At 42.7% G+C, this 21,233-nt stretch overlaps 1 protein-coding gene across 1 annotated transcript in view; it reads left to right on the top strand.

Moving 5' to 3' along the window:
- The window catches only part of LOC139392764 (ST6 beta-galactosamide alpha-2,6-sialyltranferase 1), a 176,840-nt gene that overhangs the window by 29,983 nt on the left and 125,624 nt on the right, over window positions 1-21,233 (top strand). The window contains exons 3-5 of the mRNA XM_071141011.1: window positions 5,652-5,858; window positions 6,058-6,432; window positions 19,764-20,028. Coding sequence (XP_070997112.1) covers window positions 5,652-5,858; window positions 6,058-6,432; window positions 19,764-20,028 — 847 coding nt within the window. The remainder of the gene's footprint in view (window positions 1-5,651; window positions 5,859-6,057; window positions 6,433-19,763; window positions 20,029-21,233) is intronic.

The following is a 21,233-nucleotide window of genomic DNA, read 5'->3' as shown; positions in this document are numbered from 1 at the left end:
TTTAATAATGCCACTTTAATATTGTTGGCATATCTTGCATTACTCACCTCATATGTACAGTATATACTGTATTCTATACCATTTATTGCATCTTAGCCTATGCTGCTCTGTTATTGCTCATACATATATTTATATATTCTTATTCCATTCCTTTACTTAGATTTGTGTGTATTAGGTATCTGTTGTGGAATTGTTAGACATTACTTGTTAGACATTGCTGCACTGTTGGAACTAGAAGCACAAGCATTTCGCTACACTCGCAATTACATCTGCTAACCATGTGTATGTGACAAAAACTATTTGATTTTACATGCAGATGTATGCAGACGATACACTCAAAATGTATGTTCACTCAAAAAATAGGCAACAAGTTGTTAACAAGTTAACTGAAGCTACATTATGGTACACATTTCTAAATGGATGACTGATTCTTGCCTGCATTTAAATATCGACAAGACTGTTTGTATGTACTTCTCTAAGAAATCAATTGATTCTTCGCAACCAGCTGTTCTTGTTAATTGGGAGATTCTGAAAGTTGTGTCTAACTTCAAGTATCTCTGCATAATTTTGGACTCCAACTTGACATTGAAGAAACGGGTGAAGGTGGTGGTTAACATTGTCAAGTTTAGGCCATCCAACTTTTGGTTTATAAGACCTTACCTTCCTCTGGAATGCATGTTATGATCAATATATGCATGTTATGATCTTCTTACGTCTGAGATATTGCCTCACATGCTGGTCACAAGCAGGAGCTACTACTCTGAAACCCATTGAATCACTCTACAAACAAACCAAACAGTTACCACCATTGTCACATCATTCACAAAAATCATTGATATCATCTGGATAGCTTTAAGCAGTATGTAGATGCAAGCTTTGTCTTTAGGATCTTGCATGGTCTTACCCCTCCACCCCTATGCCGGCATAGCATGCTCATGGAAAGCCCCTCCAGGATAACAAGTGCAGCAACTAGAGGGGATTGTGTTGTCCCTTTTCAACACAGTAAAATCGGTCGATCGGCCTTCTCTGTTAGAACTACAATATACTGGAATCTAATGCCCATGGACTTGAGAAGCTGCACTGATTATTGTACTTTTAAATGTAAATTGAAAACATGGCTCAAATCCATCCAAACCTATACACATGTCATCTGTGGTTCCTCATAGGTAAGACAACAGTTGATGATATTTTTTTTATTATGAATAAGTTGTTGTTAGAATGATATATTATTGGATGTAATGTTTTTGTATTGCTTTGGTGAGTATTTGCATTGTGGCTGTGTAATTGCCGTTACCTGCCCAGGGGCTATTGGTGCAAATTAGCTTTTGGCTAACCCCGGCACATTTACATGGATGTTGCATTATTGTAAATTGATGTTGATTAATGTGCATTGTCCCCTATAAATAAATACATTTAGAACAATAGTGTAATAATGAAGAATTGTGGGCATTGTGGGCGGTCTAATTATTTTATAATGAAAGGCTAGAAATGGTTAAAAAAATCCCCTCAGAGAGCCAAATAAGACACTGAGTACAACACTATGTGTGTAGTTCACAATGACAAGCCAAACTAAATGCTGCAGATTTTAGATGAGTTTGAGTCGGATGGAGGATCAGATATTGAGCTTGAAATCGACGTTGTAAACAGATGAAAGAGTATGGATGTGGAGTCATTTTGGTCTGATGGGTATGGGATGGACCTTCAGAGAAATGATGCAACACCTGCGGCAGGTATACAGGAAAAAAGGCCTATGAAATCTGTGTGCAGTGCAACTGATTTGTTTGTAGGGCTTGCTCACACAAAGCCCCAAAGCTGTGTGCTGACTGTGGACCCAAGCATAAAGAGAAGACGAGATTGATTAATGCGTAAAGGCACTGGTATTAAGGCACAATTATCCCATACAATCAACAAATGCCAGTTGTTATATCTTGCCATTAATATTTTTCCACTAATATTTCTTTATGCAATTCATCCTTTACAATTGTCCAGGTGGTTTTGTTTAGGAATAAAGTAATTTCACCTGTGACCTGGCTGGTTATATTATTATTATCTTTTCAGTTTCTACTTTGTCAAAAGAAACTGTAACTGGGCTTTATTAATTACTATAACTATATTACTAATCGAATCTACAAATAAAGTTGATCAAATGGATTACACTGTAATGTTTTTATTGTAAGGGAAAACGAAAATAGGATATAGGCCTGCATTTATTCTAGGACTTTGTAGAATTATACAAAACATATCATTGACTCTATCTAAACAAACAACCTTTGTTGTTAATTTTTTAAATGTATAGATTTCCACAAATATTTCTTCATCCAATTAATCCTTTATGATAGTTTATGCACTATTTATCAAGTGCTGGTGCACTTCATCTTGCGGGTTGATATGCATCTGATGCATATGCTAAAGGGGACGCCTGGCAAAGTTCTCAACATTCTCTAGCGGGTACTTATTGGCTGAAAGCCCAGGCGGTTCTAGTGTTAAAGGCCAACTCACAGCTACCACTCCCCCATCTCTCAGACTGTATTCTCTCTTTCTCTCTGTCTGGTCCTGCTCTACTTTATCTCTCCGTCACTACATCTCGTTTCTGTTTAGATTTTTCTTATTAGTCAGTCTGAAGCATTGTTGGCTAAACCTTTGTCTTCTTTGTGCCATTTCGCTTCCTTGTGCCATTTTTAAAGTATTGCACTGTAGGGAATAGAACGCCATTACACAGCTATAGCCATTAAGCCTGTAACTGTGTTACCAGGTCAGTGGGTTGGCTGGAGTAGGCCTATACACTGGATGTACATTGTACATTGTGAATGTGAGGATGGCTGAGAGAGTGTGACCACTATTAGCTACTGGACCTGCATCCCAAATTACACTCTATTCCCTATTTAGTGCACTACTTTTGAGCTCGGCCCATATGGTGCAATTTGTGATGCAGGCCTACTAAGCCTGTGGCTCTGCTCTGGGCAAGGGTGCCTGTTCACTACAGCAGATAAATAATATAACATGAACATATTGATTTCAAAGGTTCCCTACAGTTCCATGTAGCTTTAGCTCAGCCAATGTGTCTGTGTAAGATAACAAGTAAGCAGGAAGTTCCATGATGGTACAAACACACAATGTTAAAGGCTCACCATCGATCTCCACCTGCTCCCATTTCATTAACTCTTTAATTAGTCTCTCCCTGTCTCTCTCTCTCATATATATATACTCTAACTCAGATTGATTTATGCAGGGCTGCAGTTTTGCCAATGATTTTCTCTGAGACGCTTGTGTCCATACTAATCCAGATTCTCAGAATTGCTTTCCAACCAGCCTCTCCTCTGGTGCCATTAAATGTGTGAGTGTGTGTGTGTTCTTGTCAAAAATCGAATGCTATTCTGATCGTGTGTGGGATCTTCTCTCTAAAGTCTAGTCCAGCTTTGACCGAGTAACAACAACCATTCGTCTCCTCAGCTCTCTGTCTCTCTCGTTCTTTCTCCCTCACTGTTTCCTTCTCCCTCTCGCTCTCTCTGATGAAAGATCAGATTTACATTAGATGAGTTCAAGAAACAGCCTCGTAGAGTTTAAACAGGGCTACTGCAACATCGTCTCTTTAATAAAATGTTCAGCAGCACTATTCAAAAAAGCTAATTCAATAAATATAATAAATTACATTTGTAAAGCATTTTTTATTATACAAGAATAATCAAAATACTTAAAATAAAAATATAAAATAGAGAAATAGTAAAACATTATATACAGTTGAAGATGGAAGTTTAAATACACTTTAGCCACAATTCCTGCCATTTAATCCTAATAAAAATTACCTGGTTTAGGTCAGGTAGGACCACCACTTTATTTTAAGAATGTGAAATGTCATAAAAATAGTAGAGAGAATGATTTATTTCAGCTTTTATTTCTTTCATCACATTCCCAATTAGTCAGAAGTTTACATACACTCAATTAGTATTTGGTAGCATTGGCTATAATTGTTTAACTTGGGTCAAACATTTCAGGTAGCCTTCCACAAGCTTCCCACAATACGTTGGGTGAATTTTGGCCCATTCCTCCTGACAGAGCTGGTGTAACTGGTTTGTAGGCATCCTTGCTTGCACACGCATTTTCAGTTCAGCCCACAAATTTTCAATAGGATTGAGGTCAGGGCTTTGTGATGGCCACTCCAATACCTTAACTTTGTTGCCCTTAAGCCATTTTATGGAAGTATACTTGGGGTCATTGTCCATTTGGAAGACCCATTTGTGACCAAGCTTTAACTTCCTGACATGTCTTGAGATGTTGCTTCAATATATGCACATCATTTTCCTATCTCATGATGCCATCTATTTTGTGATGTGCACCAGTCCCTCCTGCAGCAAAGCACCCCCACAACATGATGCTGCCACCCCCGTGCTTCACGGTTGGGATGGTGTTCTTCAGCTTGCAAGCATCCCCCTTTTTCCTCCAAACATAACGATGGTCATTATGGCCAAACAGTTCTATTTTTGTTTCATCAGACCAGAGGACATTTCTCCAAAAGTACGATCTTTGTCCCCATGTGCAGTTGCCTCACTGCGGGAGTCCTGCCAGAGCTGGAGTAGCCTCCGGGCAGCCTCTCCCCCGGAAAATGTGGCATCAAACACCATCTTGAATCAGAATGCAGCCCCTCTCTACCCCTCTGTCCTGTCTTTCAGAGAGTGAAATGGGGTTTTCCTCCTTCTCTGGGTCCAGTCCAGCTTCTTCACTTGTTTAAAGGTCAACTCACAGCTACCCCTCCCCCATCTCTCTGACTGTATTCTCCCTTTGTTACTGTCTTGCCCCTACTCTCTCCCCCCATCATTCCATCTCATCTCAGATTTTTTTCATAGGTCTGTCTGAATCAAGCTCTTTCTCTTTTCCTCACTGGCCATTCCCTCTCTCTCCCTCCTTCCTTCAACCCGCCTCTCTCTGTAGATCAGCCTCTACTACCTCCACTCCCTCCTTCTCCAGTGTCCATCCTTCGCTTGGCCCGATTGGCTATAGGCAGTCTTAGTGACGAGGCTCTACTTCTTTCATCGCTGCACCTCATTGTTATCCTTCTTTCTATTCTGACCCTTCTTTCCTCTCTCATTCCTCTTTTCTGTATCAACCTAACTCACAGGATTTAACACAAAACATGTCTGTTTGTTATGTTAATATAGTACTGTGTAGAAAGGGCAGGCCCACTCTTGTACTGTAGATGAAAACGGAGAGTTCCAAATGTGTTTTCCCATACAGTGGGAATATACAGCATACTGTAGGGGAAAAGGGGTGAGTCATCAAAATATGCATTTTGTCCATGTAGATACAGCATTCTGTAGTTGTATTTCTGCTTGTCAGATCTTTTGATGTTATCCTCCTGTGATACAGTATTGTCTTGTTTGCGTTGCCATGGGATGTTGAAAGTAAGCAATTTGTCGTCGGAAGGCTCATACTGTCATCTCATCACTCTAACCCCCCACCCTCTCCCCCTTCTCTCCTCTTTCCCTACCTCTTTGCCGTTCTCTTTCCAACCCTCAATTCCTCACTTTCTCACCCCTCCTCTCTACCCCTCCTTCGGCACCCCTTTCTCTCTTACCTCTCCCCCTCTCTCCATCGAACCCCCTGCATCCTCTCCACCTCTTCTTCCCCTCTCTACATCCACCCAACCGCCTCTCCAGTACCCCGGGGCAGCGATGGACCGCGTCAGCTTGCTGTGGCGTCTACGTCGCCGGGCTCGTCGCGGGGCGCTATGTATGGGCCTCTTCTGCATCTCCATGGCAATGCTCTATGCCCTCTGCGCCGAGAACAGCGTACCCGTCACCGATGCTATCTTCGGGGTGCGGGCACGGACCCGCGCCCAGCCCCGGGCACACTCCATCATCAAGGTCTGTTTGTCTGTCTAGAGTGGTCAGGGAGCATCATCAGCAGAACATGAGCATGTCCGAAATGGCCTATTCCCAATTTAGTGCACTACTTTTAAACCCATCGGACATACTCAAAGCCTTAGGCTCATGAATCCTCACACTGTTTCATAGAATATAATCTATCCATTCTTCTATTTCATGTAATCTTCTTCTTCCACAGGTGCTGAGAGGTGGGGCCAAGCCCATGTACCTCGACCCCCAGAAGCTCCCCGGCGTCATCCCTGGCAACGCCCACCGTCCAATCCCAGTCCTCTCCTCCCCAAACCACACACAGGAAGTCACAGCTAAGGAGACACACCCCAAACACCCCAAGAGAGAGCGAGAGTCATCGGGATTCTTCGCCTGGCTCTTGCCGCGCCCCTTCAGGCGGGCCATGGAGACCCTGTTTGGGGGCCGTCGTCGGGGGGAGCTTAGTGGAACAGTCGGGGACGCAGAATTTTTTGGTCCTCACAGAGCTCTGGGGGAGGTCTGGGACGACGAGATGTCCAGTAGCATGCTGGGGAAGAGGCTGAGGAAAGTGGTGCAGAACTATCAGGTGAGGGGGATAGAGAAGAGAGAAAGAGTCCAGCTAGCACATAGCGTGTATTACTTTAACAGAACGTTTCCTAAAAGGAACTTAAAACCGATCAGAATTCTGAAGGAATGTCAATGTCATGCTGGAAAATGTTTTTGCCGAGGACGCTCCGCAAAAATAGCCTATAAGGCAGCCTTTTCCCTATAATGTAAACTCCAACAGAAATAACTTCAAATTAAACAAAGGTTGCTAGCCAACTAGCCTGCTAATGTCAACCCTACTACCCTGCGAATTGTAGCACTACCAGCCTGCTAACGTTAATTGATTGCGTAAATCAACCAGTTGCTAACAACACTTAGCTGACAGCCAAAGTTTGAGAAACGAAATGCCATCTAACCAGTTATCAAATAATGTTACCAGTATATGCAGTTATCTTAGCCAACAAGCAAGCCAGCTAAAGTTTGTTATTTTAGCCTGCTAGATAGCCTAGCCAGCTAACTAGCCTAGCTAGCCAACCACCAGGGTTGTCATACAGTATATCACAAAATTGAGTACACCCCTCACATTTTTGTAAATATTTGAGTATATCTTTTCATGAGACAACACTGAAGAAATGACACTTTGCTACAATGTAAAGTAGTGAGTGTACAGCTTGTATAACAGTGTAAATTTGCTGTCCCCTCAAAATAACTCAACACACAGCCATTAATGTCTAAACCGCTAGCAACAAAAGTGAGTACTGTAATTTATGGACTATTAAGCGCACCTGAATATAAACCGCACCCACTGAATTATTAAAACATATGTATTTTGTACATAAATAAGCCGCAGGTGCCTACCGGTACATTGAAACAAATTAACTTTACACAGCCTTTAAACGAAACACGGCTTGTAACAAAAATTAAAAAAAAATAGCAGTAAACAGTAGCCTACCAAGAAAGTCATTGGTCACTATCTTCCTCCTCCTGTGCAATGAAACCACTGAAGTCATCTCCTTCAGTGTCGGAGTTGAATAGCCTCAGAATTGCTTCATCCGATGTTGGATCGTTTTCATTGTCGCTCTCGTCACTTTCATCCGGAGGCAAATTCCCCGCTGAGCTCATGCTGCCCCTTCAACACGCAGCAGTCAAGCCTTTCGAAACCCGTTGATGATAGTGGATTTTTTGACAATGCTCCACGCTGTCAGGACCCACTGGCAGACTTGACCATAAGTTGCTCTTCACATGCGGCCCGTTTTAGTGAAGGATTTCTCCCCATCCAAGCCTCCCACTGAACACGGAGCGCCACCTTAAATGCACGATTTACACTGATGTCGAGTGGGCCATCTGCTTTTCTTCCCTCTGAAAGCTTTTGTTGTTTTTTTGCACTGAGTCAGTTCCTCACGCTGCTGTTTCCAACGTCTTATCATCGACTCATTAAGGCCAAGCTCCCGTGCAGCATCTCTATTTCCTTTTCCAACAGCCAGATCGATCGCCTTCAACTTGAAAGCTGCATCATATGCATTTCTCCGTGTCTTTGCCATGATGAGGGTGACAAAATTACTACCGTAATCAGAATGATGGGAAGTTTGAGCGCGCTCGATTTACGTCACATTATGTGACGGTGCTCAGTTTTTTGGCGGCATGAATCTTGTGAAAGCGGGAAAAATCCATAAATTAGCCACGTCATTGTATAAACCACGAGGTTCAAGGCGTGGGAATAAAGTAGCGGCTTATAGTCCGGAAATTACGGTACACCCCTAAGTGAAAATGTCCAAATTGGGCCCAATTAGCCATTTTCCCTCCCCGGTGTCATGTGACTCGTTAGTGTTACAAGGTCTCAGGTGTAAATGGGGAGCAGGTGTGTTAAATTTGGTGTCATCGCTCTCACACTCCCTAATACTGACTGGTCACTGGAAGTTCAATATTCAACACTCTTCTAAAGATGATGCACAAGAAAGCCTGCAAACAGTTTGCTGAAGACAAGCAGACTAAGGACATGGATTACTGGAACCATGTCCTGTGGTCTGATGAGACCAAGATAAACGTATTTGGTTCAGATGTGTCTGTGGTCTGATGAGACCAAGATAAACGTATTTGGTTCAGATGTGGTTCAGATGTGTGTGGCGGCAACCAGGTGAGGAGTACAAAGACAAGTGTGTCTTGCCTACAGTCAAGCATGGTGGTGGGAGTGTCATGGTCTGGGGCTGCATGAGTGCTGCCGGCACTGGGGAGCTACAGTTCATTGAGGGAATCATGAATGCCAACGTACTGAGACATACTGAAGCAGAGCATGATCCCCTCCCTTTGGAGACTGGGCCGCAGGGCAGTATTCCAACATGATAACGACCCCAAACACACCTCCACGATGACCACTGCCTTGCTAAAGAAGCTGAGGGTAAAGGTAATGGACTGGCCAAGCATGTCTCCAGACCTAAACCCTATTGAGCATCTGTGGAGCAACCTCAAACGGAAGGTGGAGGAGTGCAAGGTCTCTAACATCCACCAGCTCCGTGATGTCGTCATGGAGGAGTGGAAGAGGACTCCAGTGGCAACCTGTTAAGCTCTGGTAAACTCCATGCCCAAGAGGGTTAAGGCAGTGCTGGAAAATGATGGTGGCCACACAAAATATTGACACTTTGGGCCCAATTTGGACATTTTCACTTAGGGGTGTACTCACTTTTGTTGCTAGCGGTTTAGACATTAATGGCTGTGTGTTGAGTTATTTTGAGGGGACAGCAAATTTACACTGTTATACAAGTGTTGTCACATGAAAAGATATACTCAAATATTTACAAAAATGTGAGGGGTGTACTCACTTTTGTGATATAGCTAAGTAGTAAGCCAGAGAATAACACCAACTAGTCTACAGGGGCAGGAACCACAGAACACAAAAAAATGCCAGCAGATATAAAGTAGAGAGAGCAGAGACTTACCGATTGATGGCTAAGTTAGCTACCAAAGAAGAGCCAAGAAGGGGCACTTCAGAGGGAGAGGATATTCCAACGGCCGAGGGAGAGTCAGCTAATCCAATAGCGATATAGTGAGGTAAATCCAAAATCGATAGATTCCAGAGGCAATAATCCAGAGGCGGCGTTGGGTACAGGAGACGAGGGGAAGAGTGAACAATAAGACAGTGATCGGAAGAAGGCAGATGGAAATGATCACAGCAGCACAGTCAGTCAACTACTGTACCGCGCTAGTACTAAGCCAGGGTTGGAAAACGCTGGTAGCCTACTTCAAAAGAGAACAGGATGAAAAGTTGACCAAGCAAATTGGAGGATGAAAAACAAATAAGAACAGGTGAGGTACTAAGCAATTAGAGTATGCAGATTTTCCACTTTTCTTTTGATCCACAAGCAAGTCTGCCGGTGGTGCAGGAGAAGTCAGAGCTGCCAGGAGATACCGACCCTACCATCAGGCTTGTTTAAAACAATAATTTTTGTCCTCATGCTAGCTAGAAGTAGTCACTGCAGCTAAGTTTGACCACACTGAGTTGTTACTTTGGTGAGTAAAAACGCAGGGTTCAAACTCATTCCAGGAAGGGCCGACTGTCTGCAGGTTTTCGCTCCACCCTTGTACTTGATTGATGAATTAAGGTCACTAATTAGTAAGGAACTCCCCTCCCCTGGTTGTCTAGGTCTTAATTCAAAGGAAAAAACAAAAACCCACACTCGTCCCTCGTGGAATGAGTTTGACACCTCTGCTTTAAAGTCATATTCTCAAATTGTTCCAAGAAAATGTATAAAAAAACACTCTTCTGTGGGAATTTCAGTACTTCAGCATAACATTTCGTACAGGTTTCATCATGGTTCTTTTTAAAGAGGCAATCTGCAGTAGCTACATACATTTTTGGCCAATTGATTTTTGAAGATTATAATTTATAAATGCCTCATGAGCTTAGTTCAACTGTCGTATCCCATCAGAACCCCAAATATAAGCTTGTTTTACTCCAATGTTTGTAAATAAAGTAAATGTAAACACACACTGTATAGCCTCAAAACATGGTTAAAATTGTAATGTTGGTACAGTGGTTCTTCCTGTAAAAGTTGTGTTGTACTGCAGCACACCTTGGGGGCTGCTGCAGAATTCTATGGCATGTTATTTAATTGTCAGCCATTGTTACCATTAATGCTAGTTAGTGATAGTTTGATCACCATAGGGCATCTTTGAGAAGCTTTTGATAGCCTTCTAATGCTTTAATATTTAATAATTTCTGCCCTCCAAATTCATATTCATTATATAAATAGGGCCATGTGGACCTTGATATTGGGGATGCGCCATGTGGCCGTGCCTAACGGGTAAGTGGGTGCGCCATGCGGCTGTGCCTAACGGGGAAAGGGGGGTGGAGCCGGTCGGCGCAACCCAGGCAACATGGAGATACAGGGATCCGAGCTCATGCCGTTTACCCCGTGCTTCATTGGTCTGTTTTGCTGGATGGCCTTCCGTTCTGCACTTTTTAGATGGCCCTCCGACCTGCAACCGTTTTCTACGGTTATATATGCGTTCCCATTCTTGTAGTGTATCTTATTGCCCGTTTTACTATCGTCCTGGGCTTATAGATCGAGGCAATCCTTCATCAGATGAACCACAACATGTCGGCTAAAGCGATTTAATTAATGAATGCGTTTGAAAGTTTTTAATATTGTGATAGTGAAGAGAAAATTCGCTTGAGAGGAATTTAACATTAAATTTACACCAACTGGTAGGCTAATCACACAACTGTACAGCTCCCACTGGTGAAGAAAGTTACCCTCTACATACACATTCCTTACCGGAATCTCTGAATGAAAATACTGGCAGATCCATAAAACGTCCTTGTACAGTAGTATACCTAATACAAATTTGGAAGATTCTAAATTAATATCTAAGGGGCTTTTATACAATTAAAATGCAGGGTTAATAAAACATGTTTTTTTAAATGTAAAGGGCCTCCCGGGTGGTGCATCTCATTGACTTATGTCTCATTAAAACCAGTTCCCGGGAGTTGTAGCGATGAGACAAGATAGTAGCTACTAAAACAATTGGATACCACGAAATTGGGGAGAAAAAGGGGTAAAATCCCCCCCCCCCCCCAAAATAAAAAAATAAATAAGTATGTGAATTAAGTAGTCTTGCTTGTCTAAAAGTAGCGCAAAACGGTGCTGAAATAGTTGATAATTGTCACATCCTGACCATATAGAGCTGTTTATTCTCTGTGTTGGTTGGGGCGTGACAGTAACTAGGGTGGGTTATCTAGGTAAATGATATATCTATGTTGGCCTGGTATGGTTCCCAATCAGAGGCAGCTGTTTATCGTTGTCTCTGATTAGGGATCATATTTAGGTAGCCATTTCCGCATTGTGCTTTGTGGGATCTTGTCTTGGTATAGTTGCCTGCGAGCACTACTTTGAGCTTCACGTTTCGTTTTACGCTTTATTGTTTTTGTCTTTGAGTTTCTCTTCCTAAAACAAAGAGGATGGAAACATACCACGCTGCATCTTGGTCCACTCCTTATAACGATCGTGACAGAAGATCCCACCACGACTGGACCAAGCAGCGTGCCCGGGAGGAGATGGCATCCTGGTCTTTAGAGGAGGTTGAGGAGCGAATATCCTGGACTTGGGAGGAAGTCTTGGAGAGATACGAAGGCCTGCCATGGAAGCAGACGGAAGCAGCGAAGGAGGATCAACGACGACTCCGGGGTTTGCAACCACGACGCAAGCACGAGAGGCAGCCCCCAAAAACTTTTCGGGGTGTAGCAACGGGGTGGTTGGCGGAACCAGGTTTCAGACCAGAGCCAACTCCACACACTCGCTTTAAGGAGCGAATGCTATGCAAAAACACATTCACGTTTTTTTTTTAAGAAAATGCACTGAAACCAAAATATCTTTAGTTTTGGTGATCCTCTAAGCTCCGGCTCATTTTCAAGTCCTCCGGTGGTTACAGTCCTAACCCTGGAACGGATAGCACCATAGAAAGAAGCTGGCTAATGAAACTGTCTGTAAGCCGGAAAAGGGTCTGCTCGGACCAAAACACACGGCCACCCGGATTGCATTGCAAGTGAGTAATAAACTGGGTCAAGATGCCAGCAAAGTATACCTTTATGTAGTAAAATAAAGGTAAAATTAACATAAATAAATAAAATACCTACAATGCCTACGGTAGGCCTACAGTATATCTACAAATATTTTTTGAATCTCTACATGTAGGTCTCCTGATTTAAATCCGATCGAACTTTTTTTATTTTTTTATTTTTAAATTTTTTACCCCTTTTTCTCCCAATTTCGTGGTATCCAATTGTTGTAGTAGCTACTATCTTGTCTCATCGCTACAACTCCCGTACGGGCTCGGGAGAGACGAAGGTTGAAAGTCATGCGTCCTCCGATACACAACCCAACCAGCCGCACTACTTCTTAACACAATGCGCATCCAACCCGGAAGCTAGCTGCACCAATGTGTCAGAGGCTACACCGTGCACCTGGCAACCTTGGTTAGCGCGCACTGCGCCCGGCCCGCCACAGGAGTCGCCGAACTTGTTTGTTAAACCCGATGGAACTCGTTTGGCATCAACTGAAAACATTAATCCCTAACTCTGCCAAGCCTACAGTACAAGCAAATATGAACTGGTGAAGGCCATCAAGATATTTTGGCTTGAGATATTGACGATACTGTTCTCCCCCTACCCTCCTCCTTGGAAAGAGTCGATTGTCCTGCTAATGACCATAATGGATGGATGGCTTCTTTTGCATTCCAATATATTGAATTAATGTATTAATTACAGTCATTTACCGTTCTCATTCTCAGACTGGAAACGTTGTTTGCGGAGTACACAATCTCAATTTCAAGTCCTTGTTTAAAAAATATATATATTTTAGATATTATTTCATTTCCAAATACCCTAAAATGAGCATTTATAATCTGAATAAAGGGAAAAAGGCTATTCTTGAACACAGGGTGAGACAATATCAAATCAAATTGATTTATAAAGCCCTTATTACATCAGCTGATATCTCAAAGTGCTGTACAGAAACCCAGCCTAAAATGCCAAACAGCAAGCAATGCAGGTGTAGAAGAAGACAATAGGCCCTTTTAATTTTATATGGCTTGCCATTCCAACTAAAATTGAATATTCTTTTCTCAAATAATTTAAACAGGTCGCTCTCCGCCTGACTCTCCGCTTATTTTAGTTAATCGCTCTTCAAAGACCGTGCTCATTTGAGACCAATACTAGTGATCAATTGTAGAGTCGTGACTTTTATAATCACTTCTATTTTCTATTTTTCACTTCCAGACTATCAGGAAGAATGTTGGTACTTATTTTGATCCAAAGCCATGAATGAGTGAGTCACTCAGCTTCATGTAGGTGCCGAGGCTATATTCCTGCGCCATCAACTTGATAATTTTGCAGACACCACTTGCTGCTTATATTCAGTCAACACATACTGTATATCATGGAATATAATTTTACATTTTAATTTTTCTTAGAATAAAAACCTTAGTGTAACAACAGTTTTAGTAAGTAATATGCTACAGTCCAGTTACAGCTCCTTCTGACCAAGTAGAAACAAGTGGGGTTTTTTCGGGTGTGTGTGCAGAACAGAGGAATAGCAATTCTTACACTATTGTTCTATATTCAATCACCTTCATCCTCATCATTCAGTTCAATAAAATTACATTTTGAAGTAGTGAACAATTATCACTTTCCATTTGGTTTATATCGCCCAATTCATTGTCAGGTAGAGACACATTTAGTGCCTTAGGACCCAAATGCACAATAAGTGCTCTAACTCCCCCTTGTGGTGTTCTGGAGCAATGAAGCAGTGACGCAGGGTAATGTACAAAACCACAAAGTCCCGAGGCATAATTTCAAAACATGTAAATGAGGAACCACTGTATCTTGGATAGTGAGTCCTTGCTCATGGATAGCTCTGTCTATGAATTTGATAGTTCCATTTTTCGAGCCCCATCCCTCAGTTTTTTAGAGAAACAGTGGCGGGAAGTTTGTTATTTATTTTAAATTTCACCTTTATTTAACCAGGTAGGCTAGTTGAGAACAAGTTCTCATTTACAACTGCGAGCTGGCCAAGATAAAGCAAAGCAGTGTGACACAGACAACAACACAGAGTTACACATGGAATAAACAATAAACAAGCCAATATCACAATAAACAAGTCAATGACACAGTAGAAAAAAGAAAGTCTATATACAGTGTGTGCAAAAGGCATGAGGAGGTAGGCCATAGTAGCGAAGAATTACTATTTTGCAGATTAACACTGGAGTGATAAATGAGCAGATGAGGATGTGCAAGTAGAGATACTGGTGTGCAAAAGAGCAGAACAGTAAATAAAAACAGTATGGGGATGAGGTAGGTAGATTGGGTGGGCTATTTACAAATGGACTATGTACAGCTGCAGCGATCGGTTAGCTGCTCAGATAGCTGATGTTTAATGTTGGTGAAGGAAATATATGTCTCCAGTATCAGCGATTTTTGCAATTCGTTCACATCACTGGCAGCAGAGAACTGGAAGGAAAGGCGGCCAAATGAGGTGTTGGCTTTGGGGATGATCAGTGAGATATACCTGCTGGAACGTGTGGTACAACGGGTGTTGTTATCGTGACTAGTGAACTGAGATAAGGCGGAGCTTTACCTAGCATAGACTTATAGATGACCTGGAGCCAGTGGGTCTGGCGACGAATATGTAGCGAGGGCCAACCGACTAGAGCATACAGGTCGCAGTGGTGGGTGGTATAAGGTGATTTGGTAACAAAACAGATGGCACTGTGATAGACTGCATCCAGTTTGCTGAGTAGAGTATTGGAAGCTATTTTGTAGATGACATCTCCGAAGTCGAGGATCGATAGGATAGTCAGTTTTACTAGGGTAAATTTGGCGGTGTGAGTGAAGGAGGCTTTGTTGCGAAATAGAAAGCCAATTCTAGATTTGATTTTGGATTGGAGATGTTTAATATCAGTCTGGAAGGAGAATTTAAAGTCTAGCCAGACACCTAGGTATTTGTAGTTGTTGTCACATTCGGACCTTAGTTCCTTTGTTTTTGTCTTTGTTTTAGTATGGTCAGGGTGGGAGTTGGGGTGGGTATTCTGTTTGTTTTTCTATGTTGGTTTTTGAGTTTGGCCTGGTTTGGTTCTCAATCAGAGGCAGGTGTCGTTAGTTGTCTCTGATTGAGAATCATACTTAGGTAGCCTTTTTCCACCTGTGTTTCGTGGGTGTTTATTTTCTGTTTTGTGTGTCATCACTAGACAGGACTGTTTCGTTTGTTCGTTCTTCCTAGTTGTTGTTTTGTTTAGTGTTCAGTTTTGATTATATTAAAAATCATGAACACTTACAGCGCTGCACCTTGGTCCTCTTCTCCTTCATACGACGACCGTTACAGTTGTCCACATATTCTAGGTCAGAACCGTCCAGGGTGGTGATGCTAGTCGGGCTTGCGGGTGCGGGCAGCAAACGGTTGAAATGCATTTGGTTTTACTAGCGTTTAAGAGCAGTTGGAGGCCACGGAAGGAGTGTTGTATGGCATTGAAGCTCGTTTGGAGGTTAGTTAGCACAGTGTCCAAGGAAGGGCCAGAAGTAAACAGAATGGTGTCGTCTGCGTAGAGGTGGATCAGGGAATGACCCGCAGCAAGAGCGACATCGTTGATATATACTGAGAAAGGAGTCGGCCTGAGAATTTAACCCTGTCGTACCCCCATAGGGACTGCCAGAGGTCCGGACAACAGGCCCTCTGATTTGACACACTGAACTCTGTCTGCAAAGTAGTTGGTGAACCAGGCGAGGCAGTCATTAGAGAAACCAAGGCTATTGAGTCTTCCGATAAGAAATCGGTGATTGACAGAGTCGAAAGCCTTGGCCAGGTCGATGAAGATGGCTGCACAGTTCTGTCTTTTATCGATGGCAGTTATGATGTCATTTAGTACCTTGAGCGTGGCTGAGGTGCACCCGTGACCAGCTCGGACACCGGATTGCACAGCGGAGAAGGTACGGTGGGATTCGAAAGGGTCAGTGATCTATTTATTAACTTGGCTTTCGAATATTTAGAGAGGCAGGGCAGGATAGATATAGGTCTATAGCAGTTTGGGTCTTTGAAGAGGGGGATAACCGCGGCAGCTTTCCAAACTTTAGGGATCTCGGACGATATGAAAGAGGTTGAACAGGCTGGTAATAGGGGTTGCAACATTGGCGGCGGATAGTTTTAGAAAGAGAGGGTCCAGATTGTCTAGCCCAGCTGATTTGTACGGGTCCAGGTTTTGCAGCTCTTTCAGAACATCTCCTATCTGGATTTTGGTGAAGGAGAAGGAGGCTCAGGGGAGTAGCTGTGGGGAGGTGGGGGGGGGGGGGGGGTGGAGCTTTTGGCTAGGGTTGGAGTAGCCAGGAGGAAGGCATGGCCAGTCGTAGAGAAATGCTTGTTGTCAATTATCATGGATTTATCGGTGGGTGGAGCTTTTGGCTAGGGTTGGAGTAGCCAGGAGGAAGGCATGGCCAGTCGTAGAGAAATGCTTGTTGTCAATTATCATGGATTTATCGGTGGTGACCGTGTTACCTAGTGCTCTTGTTCTCCATGGACTTAAGTGTCCCAAACCTTTTTGGAGTTAGAGCTACAGGATGCAAATTTCTGCTTGAAAAATCTAGCTTTTGCTTTCCTGACTGATTGAGTGTATTGGTTCCTGACTTCCCTGAACAGTTGAATATCGGGGGGACTATTCGATGCTATGGCAATACGCCACAGGATGTTTTTGTGCTGGTCAAGGGCATTCAGGTCTGAAGTGAACCAAGGGCTATATCTGTTCTTAGTTCTGCATTTTTTGAAAGGGGCATGCTTATCTAAGATGGGGAGGAAATTACTTTTAAAGAACGACCAGGCATCCTCGACTGACGGGATGAGGTCAATATCCTTCCAGGATACCCGGGCAAGGTCGATTAGAAAGGCCTGCTTGCAGAAGTGTTTTAGGGAGCATTTGACAGTGATGAGGGGTGGTTGTTTGACCGCGGACCCATAGCGTATACAGGCAATGAGGCAGTGATCGCTGAGATCCTGATTGAAAACAGCAGAGGTGTATTTAGAGGGCAGGATAATGTCTATGAGGGTGTCCATGTTTACGGATTTAGGGTTGTACCTGGTGGGTTCCTTGATGATTTGTGTGAGATTGAGGGCATCTAGCTTAGATTGTAGGACATCCGGGGTGTTAAGCACATCCCAGTTTAGGTCACCTAACAGATCGAACTCTGAAGCTAGATGGGGGCGATCAATTCAGATATGGTGTCCATTGCACAGCTGGGAGTGGAGGGGGGTCGATAACAGGCAGCAACAGTGAGAGACTTATTTCTGAAGAGATTAATTTAAAACATTTGAAGTTTGAACTGTTTGGGTATAGACCTGGAAAGTATGACAGAACTTTGCAGGCTCTGCAGTAGATTGCAACTCCTCCCTCTTTGGCAGTTCTATCTTGATGGAAAATGTTGTAGTTGGGTATGGAAATCTCAAAATATTTGGTGGCCTTCCTAAGCCAGGATTCAGACACAGCATGGACATCAGGGTTGGCGGAGTGTGCTAAAGCAGTGAGTAAAACAAACTTAGGGAGGAGGCTTCTGATGTTAACGTGCATGAAACTAAGGCTTTTTTGATCAAAGAAGTCAACAAATGAGGGTGCCTGGGGACACGCAGGGCCTGGGTTTACCGCCACATCACCCGAGGAACAGAGGAGGAGTAGGATAATGGTACGGCTAAAGGCTATCAAAACTGGTCTTCTAGAGCTTTGGGGACAAAAAATAAAAGGAGCAGATTTCTGGGCATGGTAAAATAGATTCAGGCATTATGTGCAGACAGGGGTATGGTGGGGTGCCGTACAGCGGATGTAAGCTCAGGCACTGAGGGATGATAAGAGAGGTTGCATCTCTGGACATGCTGGTTATAATGGGTGAGGTCACCGCATGTGTGGGAGGTGGGACAAAGGAGGTATAAGAGGTATGATGAGTGGAACTAGAAGCTCCATTGTAAACTTAAACAATGATAACTAGGGAGGTGGGCCTGGCCTGGCTCAGGGATAGCTTTGGTACTGGGTCACTCGGTGGCAGCTAGCTAGCTGTGAAGATCAGGAGTAATGGTCCAGTGTTTACGGCAGGAATCCGGCGTTGTAGTGGAGAAACAGTCCGATACTGGTAGGCTGGTGAGTATTATCCAGGCTAAAAAAAGGGCTGGTATCTGTGCAGAAGGTAAAGACCGCTAGCAGTGGCTAACAATGACTAAATAGCTTGTAGCTAATTAGCTGGTTAGCTTCTGGTTATAAGGTCTAAATAATTAAAAATAATAGCGGTTCCGTATCACATCGAGTGAGGCAGGTTACTGGAAGGTATAAGAGATTGAAATATATACAAAAAAGGAAGAAAATACAAAAGTACACGAGAGAACGAACAAAACACATCTGCACTGCTACACCATCTTGGACTCTATCAAGTACAATTTGTTATTGTTTCAACTGTTGATTGCAGTTTGAAAGTCAGGTAATCAAACTGCTCCGAGAACGTTAAGAAAACGTTACATAAAAAACAAGAACTTTTGTAACGTTCAAAAAACGTTCTAAGAATGTTATTTAAAAACATTTAGATTCCGTTCTTATCATCATCAAAAAAATATATATATCCTTTAACTTGTTAAGTGTGTTCAGGTGTGTTGGCCGCACCCACTAATTGGCCACACCTGATCTTAATGAGTGCTTGTTTCCTTTTGAAATGGGCTCTGTTTGAATAGACTAAAATGAAAAACGTTGTATCTGTGAATGAAAGAGGGCATGCTAGCTCCGTCCTGGTGGCGCAGTGGACTAACTCCATGGATAGGGAACAGAATAGTATAGGTTTGAATGCCGTGTTACAATAAAAAATACATGTTTTTGCATGATGAATGCCTGTGTAAAAAATAAAGTTAACAGAAATAAACAAGCAGTGTTATTAAAAGTCTTGAAACATTCAGTGAAGTTATTCAAAAATCTCCAAATAATCTAGAATTTTCATTTTCAGAGCGTTTTCCCAGGAAAACTTTCAAGGATGCAGAATAAAACTAACCCCCTAAACTATGAATAAACGTTCCTAGAACAGGCAACCTTTTCACTTCTGTTCTCGGAACGCCAGGAAACATAGGGCTTTGTTCCCACAACCAATGTGAAACCAAAAACATACGTTTCCACAACTTACAGAGAAAGATGGAAACAGAAAACTGGATTTATTTCATATTTTTTGTCCAAAGTTATCTTTCTCTTTTGTCCCTCTTTCCAACTGCCTCTCTTCTTCTCCATCTCCCCCATCTTCTTCTCCATCTCCACCCATCTTCTTCTCCATCGACATTACCGTTCCCTCTCACCATAATATATATCTCTCTCTCTCAGGCGATGAATAAGTATGGTGTGGAGTTCTCTGGTCCTGGGGGCGTGGCCACTCGTCCTAAAGTGAGCGGCTCTGAGTTGCTGTGCCAGCTGAAGTACAAGGTAGACGTTGCGACCCTGACCCCTGACCTCGAGCCTTTCTCCTCTCTGCCCTGGGCGTACCAGCTGCCCCTACAACCCATAACCTCTGACCTTGGACCCTACAAGAGCTGTGCGGTGGTATCATCGGCTGGGTCACTACGCTACTCTGGACTGGGCAAGGAGATTGGTAAGTGTTGTTGTACTAAACACATTAAAGTTGTATAGAAGTTGTGTTATCGTACTATTAAAAGTCACCTAAGTGTACTTCTAGGTACTAAAATCACCCCACTTAAAGTATACTACTGTAAGTGTACTTGTAAGACATCATTTGAAATGTACTCTATACACACTTAAAATGTACTTTTACTGACACTGAAAGCTATTGTCAAGTAGTATGGAACCAACATTTTTGGTTACACCAATAGTAAAACCACCCTAATCTGTGAGGTGTAAGGCTAGTTGAGGGCTCCATGAACACGATTATGCCTAACATTTTTAGAAACATTAGACCAGAACCTTGATACTGTTTGACGTCTACATTTGAACATTAGTCATGAAGATTAGGCTATTTTGGATTTATTTTGCATCAGAAGTGTGTTAATAATGTCACTAGCATATCCCATTTATACTAAAAGTGCACTTTAATTATCTTTGGAGCACTCTTTTAGTTGCAAAATAATCTAATCAGACGCTCTTATCCAGAGCAATTTACAGATTGCCTACATTTTCATACTGGTCCCCCGTGGGTATCAAACCCACAAACCTGACGTGACAAGCGCCATGCTCTACCAACTGAGCCACACGTGACTATAGGGTAGCCTAGTGGTTAGAGCGTTGGACTAGTAACCGGAAGGTTGCAAGTTCAAACCCCGAGCTGACAAGGTACAAATATGTCGTTCTGCCCCTGAACAGGCAGTTAACCCACTGTTCCTAGGCCGTCATTGAAAATAAGAATTTGTTCTTAACTGATTTGCCTAGTTAAATAAAAAAAAATATGTATACTTATTTTTATATTTCTAATGTACTAATGCTGGGATTAACGTTAACGCTTGTCCGCTTGCCTGGGGCAAGTATGTCGGACAAGCAGATTATAGATTTAAGTTGTCCAAATGGAAAAGTTTTTTAAAAAATCACAATATCAAACAATTAGCCTACTCCGAATAGAATTGTATTAGTGTCCCCTGTCTGCGATGTGTTGAGCACTGTCCTCCCAATTTTTACAGAGCGCATTGCAGTATAATTATTGTAGGTCTGCATTGACAGGCATGAGCGGTCTTTCAATCATGCAGTCTCGAGCTGCGTTTTAGAGATAAAAGTGAGCATTTGCACTTTTGTTGATATTCATTGCTAGTTAGTGAGTTATTTGCCCAGTTATAGCAAATATTTGGTCAA

Source organism: Oncorhynchus clarkii, chromosome 33, assembly GCF_045791955.1.
Source record: "Oncorhynchus clarkii lewisi isolate Uvic-CL-2024 chromosome 33, UVic_Ocla_1.0, whole genome shotgun sequence".
Classification (NCBI taxonomy): domain Eukaryota; kingdom Metazoa; phylum Chordata; class Actinopteri; order Salmoniformes; family Salmonidae; genus Oncorhynchus; species Oncorhynchus clarkii.
The sequence above is the reverse complement of the archived record's forward strand: the minus strand, read 5'-3'. Positions and strand labels throughout refer to the sequence as shown.